This window comes from Coregonus clupeaformis, chromosome 2 (genome assembly GCF_020615455.1).
Source record: "Coregonus clupeaformis isolate EN_2021a chromosome 2, ASM2061545v1, whole genome shotgun sequence".
Classification (NCBI taxonomy): Eukaryota; Metazoa; Chordata; class Actinopteri; order Salmoniformes; family Salmonidae; genus Coregonus; species Coregonus clupeaformis.
This window is the reverse complement of record NC_059193.1, coordinates 24,527,190-24,549,625: the sequence shown is the minus strand read 5'-3', so window position 1 is coordinate 24,549,625 and position 22,436 is coordinate 24,527,190. Positions and strand designations below refer to the sequence as shown.

Sequence of the window (22,436 nt, the reverse complement as noted above, 5' to 3'; positions counted from 1 at the left end):
ACATCCTGCTGCTGTGATGGCACACTGTGGTTTTTCACCCAGTAGATAAGGGAGTTTATCAAAATTGGGTTTGTTTTCGAATTCTTTGTGGCTCTGTAATCTGAGGGAAATATGTGTCTCTAATATGGTCATACATTTGGCAGGAGGTTAGGAAGTGCAGCTCAGTTTCCACCTAATTTTGTGGGCAGTGTGCACATAGCCTGTCTTCTCTTGAGAGCCAGGTCTGCCTACGGCGGCCTTTCTCAATAGCAAGGTTATGCTCACTGAGTCTGTACACAGAGAGAGAGAGAGAGAGAGCTCTCTGCATCTCTCTCTCTCTCGCTGCCTCTCTCTCGCTGCGTCTCTCTCTCGCTGCGTCTCTCTCTCTCTCTCTGCGTCTCTCTCTCTCTCTCGCTGTGTCTCTCTCTCTCTCTGCGTCTCTCTCTCTCTCTCTGCGTCTCTCTCTCTCTCTCTCTGCGTCTCTCTCTCTCTCTCTGCGTCTCTCTCTCTCTCTCTGCGTCTCTCTCGCTCTCTCTGCGTCTCTCTTGCTCTCTCTCTCTCTCTCTCTCTCTCTCTCTCCGCGTCTCTCTCTCTCTCTCTCTGCGTCTCTCGCTCTGTATCTCTCTCGTTCTGCATCTCTCTCTCTCGCTCTGCATCTCTCGCTCTGCATCTCTCTCTGCATCTCTCTCTCTCGCTCTGCATCTCTCTCTCTCTCGCTCTGCATCTCTCTCTGCATCTCTCTCTTTCGCTCTGCATCTCTCTCTCTTTCGCTCTGCATCTCTCTCTTTCGCTCTGCATCTCTCTCTCTTTCACTCTGCATCTCTCTCTTTCGCTCTGCATCTCTCTCTCTTTCGCTCTGCATCTCTCACTCTCTCGCTCTGCATCTCTCTCTCGCTCTGCATCTCTCTCTCGCTCTGCATCTCTCTCGCTCTGCATCTCTCTCTCGCTCTGCATCTCTCTCTCGCTCTGCATCTCTCTCTCGCTCTGCATCTCTCTCTCGCTCTGCATCTCTCTCTCGCTCTGCATCTCTCTCTCGCTCTGCATCTCTCTTTCGCTCTGCATCTCTCTTATTCACTCTGCATCTCTCTATCTCTCTCTCGCTCTCTCTCGCTCTGCATCTTTCTCTGCTAGTTTCTCTCTGCATCTCTTTCTCTCTCTGCGTCTCTCTCTCTCGCTCAGCATCTCTCTCTCGCTCTCTCTCTACATCACTATCTCTCTCTCTCTCTCTCTCTGTCTCTGCATCTCTCTCTCTCTCTCTCTCTCAATTTCAATTTCAATTTAAGGGCTTTATTGGCATGGGAAATGTATGTTAACATTGCCAAAGCGAGTGAAGTAGATAGTATACAAAAGTGAAATAAACAATAAATATTAACAGTAAACATTACACTCAGAAGTTCCAAAATAATAAAGACATTTCAAATATCATATTATGTCTATATATACAGTGTTGTAACAATGTTCAAATAGTTAAAGTACAAATGGGAAAATAAATAAACATAAATATGGGTTGTATTTACAATGGTGTTTGTTCTTCACTGATTGCCCTTTTCTTGTGGCAACAGGTCACAAATCCTGCTGCTGTGATGGCACACTGTGGTTTTTCACCCAGTAGATAAGGGAGTTTATCAAAATTGGGTTTGTTTTCAAATTCTTTGTGGATCTGTGTAATCTGAGGGAAATATTTGTCTCTAATATGGTCATACATTTGGCAGGAGGTTAGGAAGTGCAGCTCAGTTTCCACCTCATTTTGTGGGCAGTGTGCACATAGCCTGTCTTCTCTTGAGAGCCAGGTCTGCCTACGGCGGCCTTGCTCAATGGCAAGGCTATGCTCACTGAATCTGTACATAGTCAAAGCTTTCTTTAAGTTTGGGTCAGTCACAGTGGTCAGGTATTCTGCCACTGTGTACTCTCTGTTTGGGGCCAAATAGCATTCTAGTTTGCTCAGTTTTTTTGTTCATTCTTTCCAATGTGTCAATTCATTCTCTTTTTGTTTTCTCATGATTTGGTTGGGTCTAATTGTGTTGTTGTTGTTGTTGTTGTTGTCCTGGGGCTCTGTGGGGTCTGTTTGTGTTTGTGAACAGAGCCCCAGGACCAGCTTACTTAGGGGACTCTTCTCCAAGTTCATCTCTCTGTAGGTGATTGCTTTGTTATGGAAGGTTTGGGAATCGCTTCCTTTTAAGTGGTTATAGAATTTAACAGATCTTTTCTGGATTTTGATAATTAGAGGGTATCGGCCTAATTATGCTCTGCATGCATTATTTGGTGTTGTTCGTTGTACACGGAGGATATTTTTGTTGAATTTGGTGTTTGTCCCATTTTGTGAATTCTTGGTTGGTGAGCGGACCCCAGACCTCACAACCATAAAGGGCAATGGGTTCTATAACTGATTCAAGTATTTTTTGCCAGATCCTAATTGGTATGTCGATTTTATGTTCCTTTTGATGGCATAGAAGGCCCTTCTTGCCTTGTCTCTCAGATCGTTCACAGCTTTGTGGAAGTTACGTATGGCGCTGATGTTTAGGCCGAGGTATGTATCGTTTTTTGTGTACTCTAGGGCAACAGTGTCTAGATGGAATTTGTATTTGTGGTCCTGGCAACTGGACCTTTTTTGGAACACTATTATTTTTGTCTTACTGAGATTTACTGTCAGGGCCCAGGTCTGCAGAATCTGTGCAGAAGATCTAGGTGCTGCTGTAGGCCCTCCTTGGTTGGTGACAGAAGCACCAGATCATCAGCAAACAGTAGACATTTGACTTCAGATTCTAGTAGGGTGAGACCGGGTGCTGTAGACTGTTCTAGTGGCCTAGCCAATTCGTTGATATATATGTTGAAGAGGGTGGGGCTTAAACTGCATCCCTGTCTCACCCCACGGCCCTGTGGAAAGAAAAGTGTGTGTTTTTTGCCAATTTTAACCGCACACTTGTTGTTTGTGTACATGGATTTTATAATGTCGTATGTTTTTCCCCCAAACCCACTTTCCATCAATTTGTATAGCAGACCCTCATGCCAAATTGAGTCTAAAGCTTTTTTTAAATCAACAAAGCATGAGAAGACTTTGCCTTTGTTTTTGTTTGTTTGTCAATTAGGGTGTGCAGGGTGAATACGTGGTCTGTCGTAAGGTAATTTAGTAAAAAGCCAATTTGACATTTGCTCAGTACATTGTTTTCACTGAGGAAATGAACTAGTCTGCTGTTAATGATAATGCAGAGGATTTTCCCAAGGTTGCTGTTAATGCATATCCCGTGGTAGTTATTGGGGTCAAATTTGTCTCCACTTTTGTGGATTGGGGTGATCAGTCTTTGGTTCCAAATATTGGGGAAGATGCCAGAGCTAAGCATGATGTTAAAGAGTTTAAGTATAGCCAATTGGAATTTGTGGTCTGTATATTTTATCATTTCATTGAGGATACCATCAACACCACAGGCCTTTTTGGGTTAGAGGGTTTATATTTTGTCCTGTAGTTCATTCAATGTAATTGGAGAATCCAGTGGGTTGTGGTAGTCTTTAATAGTTGATTCTAAGATTTGCATTTGATCATGTATATATTTTTTGCTGTTTGTTCTTTGTTATATGGCCAAAAAGATTGGAGAAGTGCATCTCTCTCTCTCTCTCTCTCTCTCTCTCTCTCTCTGCATCTCTATCTCTATGTTCTTTTAATCTGTTTCTAACACCATGGGACAGCATCTCCACTGGTCTGTGGCCCTTTCATGTCATCCTCTCTGTCTATCTATAGCATAATTGTCAGTCCGTTTGTCTGTCTGACTCTGCATACATGTCCCTTTGTCTGTGCTTAAGCACTTTATATCGGCATTAGACCCATCTCCTCTAGTCTCTGCTAGTCTGTGTGGCTTTTCATGTCATTGTTCATTGGCCGTAGAGTCTGACAGATCATTATCTGATGGGGGAGAACAGAAGTTTGCGTTGACTCGCTTCCCAACATCCCAGCCTTTATATTAATCCATATTTAATTAGACATTTTCTCTCTGTCCTCCCCTCCTCCCCATTTGTTTGTTGAGCTCTGTTGTTTTATGGGAGGAGGGTAGGGAAGGCAGTAGACGGCAGTGAGGTTGACATAGGATTACTGTTAATAAGCAGCAGGGGGAGAGGGGGCGATAGGCTCCAGGGACTTTATGGTTTTTCATTTCATTAGTGAGGTTTTCTAATTCAAATGGGCCTCATCTGCACGACTCAACAATATGAGTCGTGATGACAGCGGTGATTTGTAACTTCAGTCAGGTTGAGTTTTTTTTAAAGCTGAGAAAAGATACATGGAGAGCACAGGAGGTTGGTGGCACCTTAATTGGGGAGGACGGGCTCGTGGTAATGGCTGGAGCGGAATCTGTGGAATGGTATCAAATACATCCAACACATGGTTTCCATGTGTTTGATGCCATTCTATTCGCTCTGTTCCAACCATTATTATAAGCCGTCCTCCTCCCAGCAGCCTCCTGTGATGGAGGCAAGTAGAGAGGCAGTAAGATAGATAGATGGCTGGATCGAGTCACATTCATTAGTTGTTTTTTCTCACATAGAGTGAAGATGATGTTAAAAGAGCTTTTCTGCTCCGTTAGTCCCAAATAAAGGTTCTCCTCATCCTCCTGTCATTGAATAATGTCTGCTTGGATGAATGGCTTTTCATTAGTGACATTATTAGGAACTGCAGGCAGTGTTCAACACGGTCCATCATGGCAGCACAGCAGCTCATAGCACCATTTAGACTGTGGTCAAAAATCTGTTTCTCGCTCTTCGCATATTCTGAAATGAACATTTCAATCAAAGTGTGCGTGTTGCCTTAGGGGAAGGATGGCTGGTGAAGGTCAGTTTAAATTTCAACAGTGGTAATTAGATTGCTGATTAGTCATTGCCTCCCAATGCAACTCTGAGAAATGGCTTATTGTGCTGTGTGTATGGAGGTAGGCTAGACAAGAGAGGGGAATGCCAGTGGCGCGTGTTGACTTAATGTCACCCATCCATTTAGCTTCCGCTCTGGTTGGCATGGCAGGCACTGGGAACGCCAGGCTCATTCATCTCAGGCAGTGGCCACGCACATGCATTCTGTCATACCCTGACACACACACACACACACACACACACACACACACACACACACGTGCACTTTAACACAGACACACACACACAGCTGTGTACACAAACAGACATAATCAACCACCCACACACACACACACACTACAGAAACAATGACACACACAACCACACACACCTGCTGATGCTCTCACTCCCCAGGGCGGCCATGCGTGCATATACACTCAGCCCACTCTGAAAAGCCCTGTGATTGATTGACAGGCCCCGGCAGTTATTGGTATTCCAGCAGCGAGCTGCACCCACTATGAGTGACACTCGGATAGATGTTTGCAGGTCCAGACTCCTCATACATTTTAAAACATTTCACCTGTCTCTCTGTCTTCTCTCCTTCTATCTCCATCAGAAGGGCATCCCCATCGGCCAATTCTGCAAGGACTTCAACGAGAAGACCAAAGAGCTCAAGGAAGGAATCCCTCTGCCCATCAAGATCCATGTTAAGGTGCGTTTATTTTTTTAAAACCTCACTTAGTGTACACACACCTGCCCCCCTGCAGCTTGCCCTTTCAGAGATCCTGCCTGATTTCACTGTCTGCATACCATTACCCAAGAACCTCCATTATTCATATTGTTACACTGAAGTAAGCTAGCAGTGTCCAGGGGGACATAAAAGTCTCACAGAATTTAGCGCATATAAAAGGATAGAATCATCGTAAAGAGGATAGAATCATCGTAAAGAGGATAGAACCATCGTAAAGAGGCTTTTATGATTTATTTTCGTATGTATTAATTTTTCATATCTCTCATAGAGCAGCATTTTTCTGCTCCCCATTTCAAAGTCCTCTAGCCAATTATACATTATGCATGCATTGATGTCAGTGCATATGTGGAATATCTAATGAGGGAACAAATTAAGTCTTGTAAACCCCATAGGCATTGACTTTGACAGAAAGGCTCAGAACAATGTCCAACCCACCTGCAGCCTCGCTCTTACTCATGGGCTCCATCTGCTGGTCACTACAAGCATCTCCTCACTACACAAATGTCCTTTTGTGTATAGGGAAAGGGGGATACCTAGTCAGTTGTACAACTGAAAGCATTCAACTGAAATGTGTCTTCCGCATTTAACCCAACCCCTCTGAATCAGAGGTGGTGGCTGCGGGGACTTGCTTCCATTCAGCCACAAGAGCATTAGTGAGGTCGGACACTGATGTTGGGCAATTAGGCCTGGCTTGCAGTCGGCGTTCCAATTCATCACAAAGGTGTTCGATGGGGTTGGGGTCAGGGCTCTGTGCATGCCAGTCAAGTTCTTCCACACCGATCTCGACAAACCATTTCTGTATGGACCTCGCTTTGTGCACGGGGCATTGTCATGCTGAAACAGGAAAGGGCCTTCCCCAAACTGTTGCCACAAAGTTGGAAGAACAGAATCGTCTAGAATGTAATTGTATGCTGTAGCATTAAGACTTCCCTTCACTGGAACTAAGAGCCTAGACCGAACCATGAAAAATAGACCCAGAACATTATTCCTCCTCCACCAAACCTTACAGTTGGCACTATGCGTTAGGGCAGGTAGCGTTCTCCTGGCATCCACCAAACCCAGATTTGTCAGTCGGACTGCCAGATGGTGAAGCTTGATTCATCACACCAGAGAACGCGTTTCCACTGCTCTAGTGGAAAGCCTTCCCAGAAGAGTGGAGGCTGTTATAGTAGCAAAGGGGGGACCAACTCCATATTAATGGCCATGATTTTGGAATGAGATGTTCAACGAGCAGGTGTCCACATACTTTTGGTCATGTAGTGTATATGCATGTATGTGATGAGCTTCAACCTCTAATGCGATCTCACAGACAGACTTGGTTTAGCTAGTGTAGTGGAAGTGTGTCTATCCCTGGCATGCCACAGTGCTGCTGGAACCTTGCAGCCTCGATCAGTCTTGTGTTCATTGTTCCTTCATTTCTCTCTCCCTGTCTCTGACTCATCCTGTTGAACAAAAAGATAGGAGAAGTAGCAAATCTTCCTATTTTACAAAGTTAGCATCCCTAAATCAAGAGTAATTCTCGGATATTGCTATTGTCCACCAGATCGATGCCAGGAGCATTAGGCCATCCCAGCGAATGGCTATTTCATAGATGATGACAAATGGTGTCATTTCACTGTGAGGTCATGGATGATCGATAATTCCATTGACAAGTTAATGCAGAACAGAGAGCAACTTTCCACTTCCTACAGCGTCCACTCCACTTTGATCACACCTTGATTGATGGATTAAAACACATCTAAAATTAACTCTCTCGCCCGCTACCTCTCTCTCTTCCACTACCGCTCTCTCCCCTCCTACCTCTCTTTCTCCCCCCCCCCAACCTCTCACTGCAGCCTGACAGGACGTATGACCTGAAGATCGGCCAACCCACAGTGTCTTACTTCCTCAAGCAGGCGGCTGGCATCCAGAAAGGGGCCAGTAAAACAGGTAAGGTTTGGATGTTTGGACAATGTTGGATGGTTTCCCCCCCTCACTCAATCTCTGTAGCTGTCTGTCTGGCTGTCTGAGGCCAGCCCCGTACCGGACGGACAGACAAACGTCTCCCACAGGGCGTTGGGGCTGAGATTGGACTGATTGATTATGTATTTATGATCGACAGGGGACGGGGCTTGAGCCAGGCAATTACAGGCAGGAGGAAGGTAGTGGGAACGGTGGTGGGCTAAGGAAAGAGAATTATGGATTTCCTCCTTCTGCGCCGGCTCCTCCCTCCCTCCCTTCAATCATTTCCTCGTTTTCCCCCACTCTCCTCCGCACTCTGCCCTCCTTTTTGCTCCTTACCCTTTCTCTTTCTTCCACCCTCTGCTCCCCTCGGTTTCTTCATCTTATTCCCACTTTGGACCCACTTTATCTCTTTCTCCATCTCTAGGCCATGAGACAGCTGGGATGGTGTCTGTAAGGGCTGTGTATGAGATGGCTCAGGTCAAGGCCCAGGACGAGGCCTTCAAGATGCAGAACGCTTCCCTAGAGACGGTCGTCAAGAGCATCATCGGCTCGGCTCGCTCGTTGGGCATTGAGATCGTCAACGAGTAAGACCCTCGTCTCAAAGTGCCCAGTGTCATTAATATTAGTACAATACTTGGCATTGAGAAACTCATACTCTATTGTAAACTCATTATCTATTATCATACTCTGTTGTACTCCCAGGTATGGATTGATAGACTGGAATTAAGTGCCATTCTCATGATTGGCAAATGGTACTGTTGTGATGCCCAATTATTCAGTTAGGACCACTGATATAATAGTTTTGACATTTTATTCACATTTTTGTATTTTCTCCTCTCTCTCGCTCTCTCTCTCTCTCGCCCTGTCTCTCTCTCTCGCCCTGTCTCGCCTTACCTTCCTCCCTCCCTCTCATCCCACCTTCAGTTTATCGGCAGAGGAGTACAACACTTTCCTGGAGGAGAAGGAGGCGAGGTTGAGAGCCGAGGCAGCAGCTGCAGCCGAAGCAGTGAAGAAGAAATGAGAACCCCCCCAGACATCCCATATCCTACACATGCATTTATACTGACCCTGTACTGTACACATACCACTCACATACACACATTCTGTCATAACTGTCATTTTGCTCTGTGTCTTTCTTAGCAAAATAAACTTGTATAATCATGTATGATTTTAAGTGTAGTTGAGTGTGTTTTTATGCTAATTTTCTCTCAACGAGATTCATGTTTTCTCTAGTTGATTAATATCATTTATGTGCAGAAGATGATTTAAGGAATGTATCTCATCGCTCAGTATTGGCATCAAACCAAGCCATTGGTGTATTAAAGGAATTTATTATACAAATTGCTGCATCTTCTTTCATTTGCCATCTATCAAATGAAAAATGGTGAGTGGTCGAGGAGAAGTGATTTTCCTGTGCTTTATGTACACTGAGTATACCAAACATTAGGAACACATTAATATTGAGTTACACCCCCCCCCCTTTTGCCCTCAGAACAGCCTAAATTTGTCGGGGCATGGACTCTACAAGGTGTCGAACGTTCTACAGGGACGCTGGCCCATGTTGACTCCAGTGCTTCCCACATTTGTATCAAGTTGGCTGGATGTCCTTTGGGTGGTGGACCATTCTTGATACACACGGGAAACTGTTGAGTGTGAAAAACCCAGCAGCGTTGCAGTTCTTGACACAAACCGGTGCGCCTGGCACCTACTACCATACCTAGTTCAAAGGCACTTAAATCCATGTCTCAAGGCTTATAAGTCCTTCTTTAACCTGTTTCCTCCCCTTCATCTACACTGATTTGAAGTGGATTTAACAAGTGACATAAGGGATCATAGCTTTCACCTGGTCAGTTTGTCATGGAAAGAGCAGGTGTTCATAATGTTTTGTAAACTCTGTATATTTCCACACTATGAGGTTAGAATAATACTGTGAAAATGAAAATTGCATTTTAGTGTAATGGCTGTTTGAAAATATTGAGTTTTGGGGATGGAGTTTTGGCCTGCCTGGCGACATCACCAGGTGGTATAAGTTAATAGACCAATAACAAAAAGTTTCAAACCTCTGCCAATAACAGCTAGTTTTCAGGTTACATATCCCTCCCATTAGGCTCGTCCAATTAATCCCCTCTCTCAGACCACTACCAGACAGTCCTAGCAAAATTCTTGCTTGAGAAATTGCTCTTTGCTAAGAAGCAGTTTTTGTCTTTTTTTGACCATTTTAATTGTAAAACATAACAGTTAGGTACTTGATAACCAGAAATGATTTGATATTGAGATAAAAATGGCTGCATTGGGTCTTTAATACCCGCCACACCCCTTTTGAATCAGTAGTTTTTTCTCAAAGGAGAAAATAATGCAAACTCTTAAAAATGAACATTTACTACTTATCCTTTTAATATCAAATGTATTGCACAACTAGTAAAATTCGTTTTTATTACTTTACACATTTATTTTAGGATTCCACCCCTGTAAATGTAATTTGCCTAATGATGTGCAAGTGGAGAAGGACCATAGAGAATGATAGAGGCCTCTAGTGGCCAAGAAGGCCGTTTTAGCATGGGCAAGGCCATTGAGGGCTTCCACCATTGTAATGTAGTCAACTGGGTGGGACTTCCAACTTTATTGGCTGATCCCTCCTGGTGACCCTGTTGGAGTCATTTCCAACCGGATCATCAGGAGGGATCAGCCAATCGTGAAGAAGAAAATTGACTACTTGAAAATGGAGATAGCTTCAATGGCTGCTCATGCTGTCACAGACACTATAGATGCCACGTTGAAAACAACTGGGAACTCTGAAAAAAACGAGCTCCGACTGGGATTTTTTTTTTTTGCGGTCATCCAACTCGGAATTCCAACTTGGGAACTTGGGCCTCTTTCTATAGCTCCGACCTTCCGACCTGAAGATCACTGACGTCATGATTTGACCTCGTATTTTCAGAGTTCCCAGTTGTTTTGAACGCGGCAAGAGCCCCACAGTGAACACATCCTAATACCCATAAAACCTAGCGGTCAAACACGGAAATGGTTCCAATCATTTAGAACCACTTCAAACAAGGTCTGTGTTTCATGAAGGCTTTCCCTGGAGTGATGTTTTGATAAAGTGGAGTGGTCCTCTGTAGCTCAGCTGGTAGAGCACGGCGCTTGTAACGCCAAGGTAGTGGGTTCGATCCCCGGGACCACCCATACACAAAAAAAATGTATGCACGCATGACTGTAAGTCGCTTTGGATAAAAGCGTCTGCTAAATGGCATATTATTATTATTATTATTATAACGGTGTAAATCTCTCTCGGACAAAGTGACTTTTATCAATATATTCGGCTCTATTTACTCTGCTTCCTGCCATCCAGGACCTCTATACCAGGCGGTGTCACAGGAAGGCCCTCAAAATTGTCAAAGACTCCAGCCACCCTAGTCATAGACTGTTCTCTCTGCTACCACACGGAAAGCGGTACCAGAGCGCCAAGTCTAGGTCCAAAAGGCTTCTCAACAGCTTCTACCCCCAAGCCATAAGACTCCTGAACAGCTAATCATGGCTACCCGGACTATTTGCACTGCCCCCCCACCCCATTCCCCTCTTTTACGCTGCTGCTACCCTGTTTATTATTTATGCATAGTCACTTTCTCTACCCACATGTACATATTACCTCAATTACCTCGACTAGCCGGTGCCCCCGCACATTGACTCTGCACCGGTACCCCCCTGTATATAGCCTCCCTACTGTTATTTTACTGCTGCTCTTTAGTTATTTGCTTTTATTCTTTAAAAATAAAATAAGTAAAAAATGCCTTGTTGGTTAAGGTCTTGTAAGTAAGCATTTACATTTACATTTTCGTCATTTAGCAGACGCTCTTATCCAGAGCGACTTACAAATTGGTGCATTCACCTTATGATAGCCAGTGGGACAACCAAATTTCACTGTAATGTCTACACCTGTTGTATTCGGCGCATGTGGCAAATACAATTTGATTTGATTTGATTCATATATGCTAATTAGCATCAAAGTAGACCTCATGCAAGACTAAAAATCCCAGCAAGCTCCGGCACTTCATCTCTAGCTGACACTGTTGCTGTCAGCTAGCTAGCTGCTAGCTACCTTGATCCAGAATGAAAGATATATTGAACATTTTCATGTACTGTTCCATATTTTAACTAATATTTGTCTTATTTATGCATTTGGTCTTGTGTCTTGTACAGAATACTATCCTAGTAGCAGTTAGATATACAATGTGCCATGAACACTAGGCTATTTTTTTTTTTTTACAAAGCAGCTAGCTAGCTAACTACAGTTGAAGTCGGAAGTTTACATACACTTAGGTTGGACAAAGATTGTACTTTTTGGAGAAATGTCCTCTGGTCTGATTAAACAAAAATAGAACTGTTTGGCCATAATGACCATCGTTATGTTTGGAGGAAAAAGGTGGTTGCTTGCAAGCCGAAGAACACCATCCCAACCGTGAAGCACGGGGGTGTCAGCATCATGCTGTGGGGGTGCTTTGCTGCAGGAGGGACTGGTGCACTTCACAAAATAGATGGCATCAAGAGTAAGGAAAGACATCAGTCAGGAAGTTAAAGCTTGGTCGCAAATGGGTCTTCCAAATGGACAATGACCCCAAGCATACTTCCAAAGTTGTGGCAAAATGGGTTAAGGACAACAAAGTCAAGGTATTGGAGTGACCATCACAAAGCCCTGACCTCAATCCTATAGAACATTTGTGGGCAGAACTGAAAAAGCGTGTGCGAGCAAGGAGGCCTACAAACCTGACTCAGTTACACCAGCTCTGTCAGGAGGAATGGGCCAAAATTCACCCAACTTATTGTGGGAAGCTTGTGGAAGGCTACCCGAAACGTTTGACCCAAGTTAAACAATTTAAAGGCAATGCTACCAAATACTAATTGAGTGTATGTAAACTTCTGACCCACTGGGAATGTGATGAAAGAAATAAAAGCTGAATTAAATCATTCTCTCTACTATTATTCTGACATTTCACATTCTTAAAATAAAGTGGTGATCCTAACTGACCTAAGACAGGGAATTTTTACTAGGATTAAATGTCAGGAATTGTGAAAAACTGAGTTTAAATGTATTTGGCTAAGGTATATGTAAACTTCTGACTTCAACTGTACATACATACATACATAACATATACAGATAAATAAATACAGAAAAAAAATTAACAGAAGGCATTTGAACCCAGGCTGGCACAAAGAGAAGATTCATATAGTAATGGCTGGAACGGAATCAATGGAATGGTATCGAACACATCAAATATGTTTTCAATGTGGTTCACACCATTCCAGCCATTATTATGAGCTGTCCTCCCCTCAGCAGCCTCCTGTGACTGTAATCTAACGTTATAGCTAGTTAGCTAGCTAGCCTCAGTGCCTCTCATTAGGAGCAAAACTGGAGAAATGTTTTGATGATGATGGCAGAGAGTAAAGGAATGACTGTGGCTTTATGACTCATTAGTCTTGGAGTAACTATACCTGTGTTGTAGCTAGCTAGCTAATGTGTGTCTGTGGAATGTCTCATATTCTACACCATGCTGCTACAGTAGGAATACTGTACTGTCTGTACACAATGATTGCCCATGAATAGCATTTTCGTCTTTCTCTCACAGACAATACCGCTTGGATACAAAGAAGTTGATGAATCTCAAGAGGAGATGTGAAAGGTCCCATAACAATCTCCCCTTTTATAAAAGTGACTTCGAAACACTTCACTGCACCACCCAAACACACCATTCCTAAGTATTCCCTTTGTAGAACTCTAGTATTTATTATAAGTGTTAGTAGTATATTTTGATTCTACTGTTTATACACTGAGTATACAAAACATGAAGAACACCTGCTCTTTCCATGACTGCTCTTCTCTGTGTCACGGAGGCTCTCCGCACTGCTAAAGCTAACTCTCTCTCCTCTGCTCTTGTCCTTCTAGACCTGTCTGCTGCCTTTGATACAGTGAACCATCAGATCCTCCTCTCCACCCTCTCCGAGCTGGGCATCTTCGGCGCGGCTCACTCCTGGATTGCGTCCTACCTGACCGGTCGCTCCTACCAAGTGGCGTGGCGAGAAGCTGTCTCCGCACCACGTGCTCTCACCACTGGTGTCCCCAGGGCTCAGTTCTAGGCCCTCTCCTTTTCTCCCCTATACACCAAGTCACTTGGCTCTGTCATATCCTCACATGGCCTCTCCTATCATTGCTACGCTGACGATACACAACTAATCTTCTCCTTTCCCCCTTCTGATAACCAGGTGGCGAATCGCATCTCTGCATGTCTGGCCGACATATCAGTATGGGTGACGGATCACCACCTCAAGCTGAACCCTGGCAAGACGGAGCTGCTCTTCCTCCCGGGGAAGGACTGCCCGTTCCATGATCTCGCCATCACGGTTGACAACTCCGTTGTGTCCTCCTCCCAGAGTGCGAAGAGCCTTGGCGTGACCCTGGACAACACCCTGTCGTTCTCCGCTAACATCAAGGCGGTGACCCGATCCTGCAGGTTCATGCTCTACAACATTCGGAGAGTACGACCCTGCCTTACACAGGAAGCGGCACAGGTCCTAATCAAGGCACTTGTCATCTCCCCGTCTGGATTACTGCAACTCGCTGTTGGCTGGGCTCCCTGCCTGTGCCATTAAACCCCTACAACTCATCCAGAATGCCGCAGCCCGTCTGGTGTTCAACCTTCCCAAGTTCTCTCACGTCACCCCCTCCTCCGCACACTCCACTGGCTTCCAGTTGAAGCTCGCATCCGTTACAAGACCATGGTGCTTGCCTATGGAGCAGTGAGGGGAACGGCACCTCCGTACCTTCAGGCTCTGATCAGTCCCTACACCCAAATGAGGGCATTGCGTTCATCCACCTCTGGCCTGCTGGCTCCCCTTCCTCTGCGGAAGCATAGTTCCCGCTCAGCCCAGTCAAAACTGTTCGCTGCTCTGGCACCCCAATGGTGGAACAAGCTCCCTCACGACGCCAGGACAGCGGAGTCACTCACCACCTTCCGGAGACATTTGAAACCCCACCTCTTTAAGGAACACCTGGGATAGGATAAAGTAATCCTTCTACCCCTCCCCCCAAAAAATAAAAAAATAAAAATAAAAATAAAAAGTATAATTGTAAAGTGGTTATCCCACTGGCTATAGGGTGAATGCACCAATTTGTAGTCGCTCTGGATAAGAGCGTCTGCTAAATGACGTAAATGTGCCCTTGAGCAAGGCACTTAACCCTAATTGCTCCTGTAAGTCGCTCTGGATAAGAGCGTCTGCTAAATGACTAAAATGTAAATGTAAACATAGACTGGCCAGGTGAATGACATAGACTGACCAGGTGAATCCAGGTGAAAGCTATGATCCCTTATTGATGTCACTTGTTAAATCCACTTAAATCAGTGTAGATGAAGGGGTAGACAGGTTAAATAAGGATGTTTAAGCCTTGAGACATGAATTGTGTACGTGTGCCATTCAGAGGGTGAATGGGCCAGACAAAAGATTTAAGTGCCTTTGAACAGGGTATGGTAGTAGGTGCTAGGCGCACCGGTTTGTGTCAAGAACTGCAACGCTGCAGAGTTTTTCAGCCTCCAACAGAAGTGTTGGAGTCAACACAGGCTATCATGTTCACTCCAACAAGAGGGGGACAGGGGACAGGGGGGGTGCAACTCAATATTAGGAAGGTGTTCCTAATGTTTAGTATACTCAGTGCCATTACCGTTCCTGCATATTGCTGTGTAAACTCACCTCGGTCTTCAGAGCAAATAAACGTTGTCTTGAATACAAGCCATGTCTACTTATTTGCTATATTGACAGACTCATCTACTGTTTTATTGAAACATGTTTACTTGCCAACAAATTAAAGTTTAAATGATACACCAACTCCCTGCATAATTTGTTTTAGCAGTAAGATTGAAGCTAGTTTATCCAAATACATTTCATGAATATCACAATTAATTGATCAAGAAGTTGAAGTCAACACTTCTGATGCAGCTGGAATCATTTAGTCACTTGTCAGTAGAGTAGTAAAAAACATTATATAAAACACCATTATATACATATGTACAACAGCTAACAATATCTAGACCACAATGCAGTTGTGAGCATACTCGGCATCCTATATTATACTACAACATCAGTCTAACTGAATATGGATGTTGCGTTGGTTGAATGTTCCTGGAAGGTTCCAGAATGTTCTTCAGCTGGTGAACTTCATGTGTTGGGCAATGACACCACCCACTGCTTCGACCTCTTGCAGAAGATTGGTTTGTACTGCAAGTCTCCTAGAAAGACAAAGACTGATCATGAGGATGTGTAAAACATGAAGACTGATCATGAGGATGTGTAAAACATGACTGATCATGAGGATGTGTAAAACATGAATACTGAGCACGAGGATGTGTAAAACATGAAGACTGATCACGAGGATGTGTAAAACATGAAGACTGATCACGAGGATGTGTAAAACATGAAGACTGATCACGAGGATGTGTAAAACCTGAAGACTGAGCACGAGGATGTGTAAAACATGAAGACTGATCACGAGGATGTGTAAAACATGAAGACTGATCACGAGGATGTGTAAAACATGAAGACTGATCACGAGGATGTGTAAAACATGAAGACTGATCACGAGGATGTGTAAAACATGAAGACTGATCATGAGGATGTGTAAAACATGAAGACTGATCACGAGGATGTGTAAAACATGAAGACTGATCACGAGGATGTGTAAAACCTGAAGACTGAGCACGAGGATGTGTAAAACATGAAGACTGATCACGAGGATGTGTAAAACATGAAGACTGATCACGAGGATGTGTAAAACCTGAAGACTGATCACGAGGATGTGTAAAACCTGAAGACTGAGCACGAGGATGTGTAAAACATGAAGACTGATCACGAGGATGTGTAAAACATGAAGACTGATCACGAGGATGTGTAAAACATGAAGACTGATCACGAGGATGTGTAAAACATGAAGACTGATCATGAGGATGTGTAAAACATGAAGACTGATCATGAGGATGTGTAAAACATGAAGACTGATCATGAGGATGTGTAAAACATGTAGACTGATCATGAGGATGTGTAAAACATGTAGACTGATCATGAGGATGTGTAACCACACAATAAATCATGTTAATCTGTTAACCAAAAATGGTACAGTAGACTGGTATGTGTTTTGTTACACTCAGACTTGTAGACAGTCTAGTCGTGTATTGTTATGTATGAGCACATACAGTTGTGCTTTTCAGTAGACAAGTACTGCCAACAATAGAGTGAATAGGTTAGACGAGTATACTAACAGCCCCCCAAAAAAAAAAAAAAAACTGACTGCAAGTGTGTGAAAAGTTTGTATCATGGCTCTGGAGAAGACCCAGATGCAGACAGTTTCGTAGTAACAAAAGTTTATTACAAAAACAGTGGGGCAGGCAAACGACAGGTCAAGGGCAGGCAGAGGTCAGTAATCCAGAACAGAGTCCAAAAGGTACAGAGCGTCAGGGTCAAACTGGCAACAGACAAACAGAGAACGCAGGTATAAAGACACTGGGGATAATGGGGAAGATGGGCGACACCTGAAGGAGGGTGGAGACAATCACTAAGACAGGTGAAACAGATCCGGGTGTGACAGTTTGAGGAGCACTTGTTTTGTAGACAGTTTAGTGTGTTGGTGATTTTGTTTTCTCAAGAGGGTATTGTGCTTTTATAAATACCTTTGGCTGTCCTGGCTTGTTTCAAAGTCAAATGATGTTGAGTTTGAGCTTTTTCCAGGCTGAAAGCTTTCATCCAATAGGTCTACTGCAGCGGTTCCCAAATCCAGAAAAAAGTTATTATTTGTATCTCAAAATCATTGTAACCATCACACTAAATTAAAATTATTCAAATCTAAAAGATAGAATTCAACCAGAGAGCGAGCACCCTTAGATCATGGGAATAGGTAGCACTTGACCTTGCACTTGAATGATTCCCACCATGAATGGCTAGGCCCGCATGAAACCACACACTGGGCTCCTGAGTGGCGCAGTGGTCTAAGGCACTGCATCTCAGTGCTTGAGGCGTCACTACAGACCCCCTGGTTCGATTCCAGGCTGTATCACAACCGGCCGTGATTGGGAGTCCCATAGGGTGGCGCACAATTGGCCCAGCGTCGTCCGGGTTTGGCCGGTGTAGGCAGTCATTGTAAATAAGAATTTGTTCTTAACTGACTTGCCTAGTTAAATAAAGGTAAAATAAAAAAATAATAATGCAGAGATTACCAGTGGCAATTGATATGGTGAAAACAATGTGTGGGGTGGCAGAGGCACAGAAACTCACAGATAACTGTTAAACGAAGAATTTATGCTATTGCTAGCATCTCCCCAGTTTATGCCCTCCAAATGGACGTTAGATGTGAGGGCCGAGACGCTATGCATTGACCTTTGTTCGCTATACTTGTCGGGGGAAGCTATTCACGAGGACATATTGTTCTGTCTCACAATTCCTGAGCATGAAACGGCACTTGTTTTCAGTGTGCTGCGTGGCTATATTGACGAAAAACAGATTCCATGGCGTGCTTTTGCACAAATTGGGCTCCATCTATGCACTCTAGTTATGAATGTGTCTCCCTCTGCCATATGGACGCATTGTATGATACACCGAGAGCAACTGGCGGCAAAAGAGCTGAGCACAGAACTCAGATATCCAGATATGCTGCAGGAGGTGCATTGTATGATTCACCGAGAGAAACTGGCAGCAAAAGAGCTGAGCACAGAACTCAGATATCCAGAAGTAGGTAACTTTGATTGTAAACTACATCAAACCACATTTGGGAAACTGAACGCAAGCATGCAGGGGAAATACAAAAACATTCTACAGATGAGTGACCGAATCAGTGGATTCAGAGGAAATAATTGTTATTGGAGTCTTTCAAAAGCGAACCATACCCCCTTCCCTCAGCTGTGCATGTTTCTAACAGAAAACAGCATCAGTAAGTGTCCCACACGAGTGATGACTGCTCACATCCAACGCTTGTAAGACCATTTTGGGACCTACTTCCCAATTCATTTTGAACGGTCATCCAACTCGGAATTCCAACTTGAGAACACTCGCCTCTTTCTAGAGCTCCGACTTTCCGACCGGAAGATCACTGACGTCATGATTTGACTTTGTATTTTTCAGAGTTCCCAGTTGTCTTGAAAGCGCCATAAAACTCATGGTACCCTTCGTCATCTCATATCTGTGTGAAGCTGGATTCAGTGCTCTCGTCTGTATTAAAACCAAATATCGATCCAGGTTGGATGTGACAGCAGAGATGAGGTGCGCACTGTCGACCACGCCCCCTGACTTTGAGACGCTTCGACGCAACATGCATCAAGCACACCCATCTCATTAGTGGTGGTGAGATAAGATACATTATGTCAGACTAATTTGAAGTTGACTGTCATAGCCCCACATTAAAAGTATGTGATGGTGAGTTGAAAAGACAATCAGAAAAACGGTTAGAATGTTTTTCAATTGACTGCCATAGCCCCAAATAAAAAAGTAAACATTGGCCGTTAATTATTTAATTTGTTTCACATGGTTGGGGTCGCGAGTGTTTTCAGATATCAAAATGGGGTCGTGGGCCAAAAACGTTTGGGAAGCCCTGTTCTACAGGCTCTGTACTACTGAAGATGGTGTCAAGCTGGTGTCATCTTCAGCAGCAGCAGCAGGATTAGTCTGTAGGACACAGTAGTCAGGTGATTAGCCAACAGTTTACAATCTTGTCCCCATTAATACACACTCAAACAAGGTACTATATCCACCCACCTCCCTCATGTCAATGGATCATGCATACTAACCTTCACACATAATTATCTGATACGGAGCAGAATTCATGGTTCCTTCTATTAATGCAAGTCGTCCAGGTCCTGAGGCAGCAAAGCATCCCCAAACCATCACACTACCACCACCATGCTTGACCGTTGGTATGAAGTTCTTACTGTGGAATGCAGTGTTTGGTTTTTGCCAGACATAATGGGACCCATCTCATCCAAAAAGTTGACTGAAGTTTGCCAAAAAGCACCTGGAAGCACCTGGATGATCTTCAAGACTCTTGGAAGAATGTTCTATGGACAGATGAATCAAAAGTATACATTTTTAGATGACATGGGTCCCATCATGCCTGGCGAAAACCAAACACTGCTAAAGGGAGCGATTACTTTTTCACACTGGGGCATTAGGTGTTGCATAACTTTGTTTATGAAATAAATGAAATAAGTATGTAATTGTTGTGTTATTTGTTCACTCAGGTTCCCTTTATCTAATATTAGGTTTTGGTTGAAGATCTGATAACATTCAGTATCAAAAATATGCAAAAGTAGAGAAAATTAGAAAGGGGGCAAATACTTTTTCACAGCACTGTATACTCGGGGTCTCAGCATGTATCCCTCAACGTCATTTAGTCTCAGTTGCAGCATTCAAATCGTGGTCATCGTGTGTCTGTGAATCACAACATTAAAAACTATGAGTGATCACAGCTTTGCCACAAATTGAGCCATACACAATACAACTTAACCATTGATTGAGGACAGCATTTTGTTGACAACATGGTGGTTTACACTATGTCTACTGTGTGTAAATGATGGAAGAATCTTACCCCAGCTGTAGGTCCATTTGAGTGTGAGTGATCCCTTAGGCCTGCACATCAACCAGTACTGGGACCATTGGCGACTTGGGATGCTCGCTCTCAAAGTGCTGCTTGAATGTCTTCAGGTCTGCATCAATAAAGGTCAAGTACAAAAATGGTGGAAGTTAACAATCTGTGACTTAGATTGAATTCAAAGTTGACACAAATGATAAACGAAGCAATACGATGCAACAAACTGCTACACATATGAAAGACTGCACCACACAGGCCAGTACAATAACCTACACATGGAGAGGAACCTAAAGGCACATGCGGTACCAACCAATACTACTCACCCAACAGACAGGGCAGGTGTGGACCAGTGCTGCCTTTGGCTGCAGTCTTCTGGTCCGCAGCTGCTACCTTCTTCTTAGCAGCCGCTGCCATGGCGTCAGTCAACAAGTTCAAGTTCAACTTGAGAGCGGAGCATGGGTTATATATCATACCATCTAAATTACTATAGTACAGAATAATGACATCTATAGATCTGAATGGCAGGACTGGAGTGTGTATAAGCTTTTGTTCCAGCCCAGCTCATACCTGATTACAAATCATAGCCTATCGCCGTGATTCGTTGTGTTGATTATGATCAATGGATTATGTTGATCAAGTGTTAGAGCTTGGCTGGGCTGGGACAAAACCCCTTCACACACTCCTGCTCTTCAGGACTACCTGCAATGACTGAAACAGACCAAAGCAGGAGAACAGTGTTCCAGGTTGAAACAGCTGACCTACTGTAGTTGAAAGATGGATCTGGAATAGAGAATGTGCAAATAAGGTTTGCAATCTGGGATCAATAACATGACAGTAATTCTACCTCAAAAACAAACCACCATAGCAGGTAGGACTAAATATGGTTACATAACCTTGCCTATTAGGGCTGGGAAATGCCGCAGGGTAGCTCTCTTGGCCCTCTAGTCTTCTATTTTTACCAATGACCTGCCACTGGCATTAAACAAAGCCTGTGTGTCCATGTATGCTGATGATTCAACCATATACAGTGGGGAAAAAAAGTATTTAGTCAGCCACCAATTGTGCAAGTTCTCCCACTTAAAAAGATGAGAGAGGCCTGTAATTTTCATCATAGGTACACATCAACTATGACAGACAAAATGAGAAAAAATAATCCAGAAAATCATATTGTAGGATTTTTAATGAATTTATTTGCAAATTATGGTGGAAAATAAGTATTTGGTCAATAACAAAAGTTTCTCAATACTTTGTTATATACCCTTTGTTGGCAATGACACAGGTCAAACGTTTTCTGTAAGTCTTCACAAGGTTTTCACACACTGTTGCTGGTATTTTGGCCCATTCCTCCATGCAGATCTCCTCTAGAGCAGTGATGTTTTGGGGCTGTCGCTGGGCAACACAGACTTTCAACTCCCTCCAAAGATTTTCTATGGGGTTGAGATCTGGAGACTGGCTAGGCCACTCCAGGACCTTGAAATGCTTCTTACGAAGCCACTCCTTCGTTGCCCTGGCGGTGTGTATGGGATCATTGTCATGCTGAAAGACCCAGCCACGTTTCATCTTCAATGCCCTTGCTGATGGAAGGAGGTTTTCACTCAAAATCTCACGATACATGGCCCCATTCATTCTTTCCTTTACATGGATCAGTCGTCCTGGTCCCTTTGCAGAAAAACAGCCCCAAAGCATGATGTTTCCTCCCCCATGCTTCACAGTAGGTATGGTGTTCTTTGGATGCAACTCAGCATTCTTTGTCCTCCAAACACGACGAGTTGAGTTTTTACCAAGAAGTTATATTTTGGTTTCATCTGACCATATGACATTCTCCCAATCCTCTTCTGGATCATCCAAATGCACTCTAGCAAACTTCAGACGGGCCTGGACATGTACTGGCTTAAGCAGGATTTGAGTCCCTGGTGGCGTAGTGTGTTACTGATGGTAGGCTTTGTTACTTTGGTCCCAGCTCTCTGCAGGTCATTCACTAGGTCCCCCGTGTGGTTCTGGGATTTTTGCTCACCGTTCTTGTGATCATTTTGACCCCACGGGGTGAGATCTTGCGTGGAGCCCCAGATCGAGGGAGATTATCAGTGGTCTTGTATGTCTTCCATTTCCTAATAATTGCTCCCACAGTTGATTTCTTCCAACCAAGCTGCTTACCTATTGCAGATTCAGTCTTCCCAGCCTGGTGCAGGTCTACAATTTTGTTTCTGGTGTCCTTTGACAGCTCTTTGGTCTTGGCCATAGTGGAGTTTGGAGTGTGACTGTTTGAGGTTGTGGACAGGTGTCTTTTATACTGATAACAAGTTCAAACAGGTGCCATTA

General features: G+C 43.9%; 1 protein-coding gene across 3 annotated transcripts in view; it reads left to right on the top strand.

Moving 5' to 3' along the window:
- The window catches only part of LOC121531988 (39S ribosomal protein L11, mitochondrial-like), a 53,799-nt gene extending 45,265 nt beyond the window's left edge, over nucleotides 1-8,534 (top strand). For all 3 annotated transcript variants that reach the window (XM_041837622.2, XM_041837617.2, XM_041837630.2), the window contains exons 3-6: nucleotides 5,426-5,521; nucleotides 7,396-7,489; nucleotides 7,929-8,088; nucleotides 8,429-8,534. In XM_041837622.2, coding sequence (XP_041693556.1) covers nucleotides 5,426-5,521; nucleotides 7,396-7,489; nucleotides 7,929-8,088; nucleotides 8,429-8,525 — 447 coding nt within the window. In that variant the 3' untranslated portion in view covers nucleotides 8,526-8,534. The remainder of the gene's footprint in view (nucleotides 1-5,425; nucleotides 5,522-7,395; nucleotides 7,490-7,928; nucleotides 8,089-8,428) is intronic.
- The last annotated feature ends 13,902 nt before the right edge of the window (nucleotides 8,535-22,436 follow it).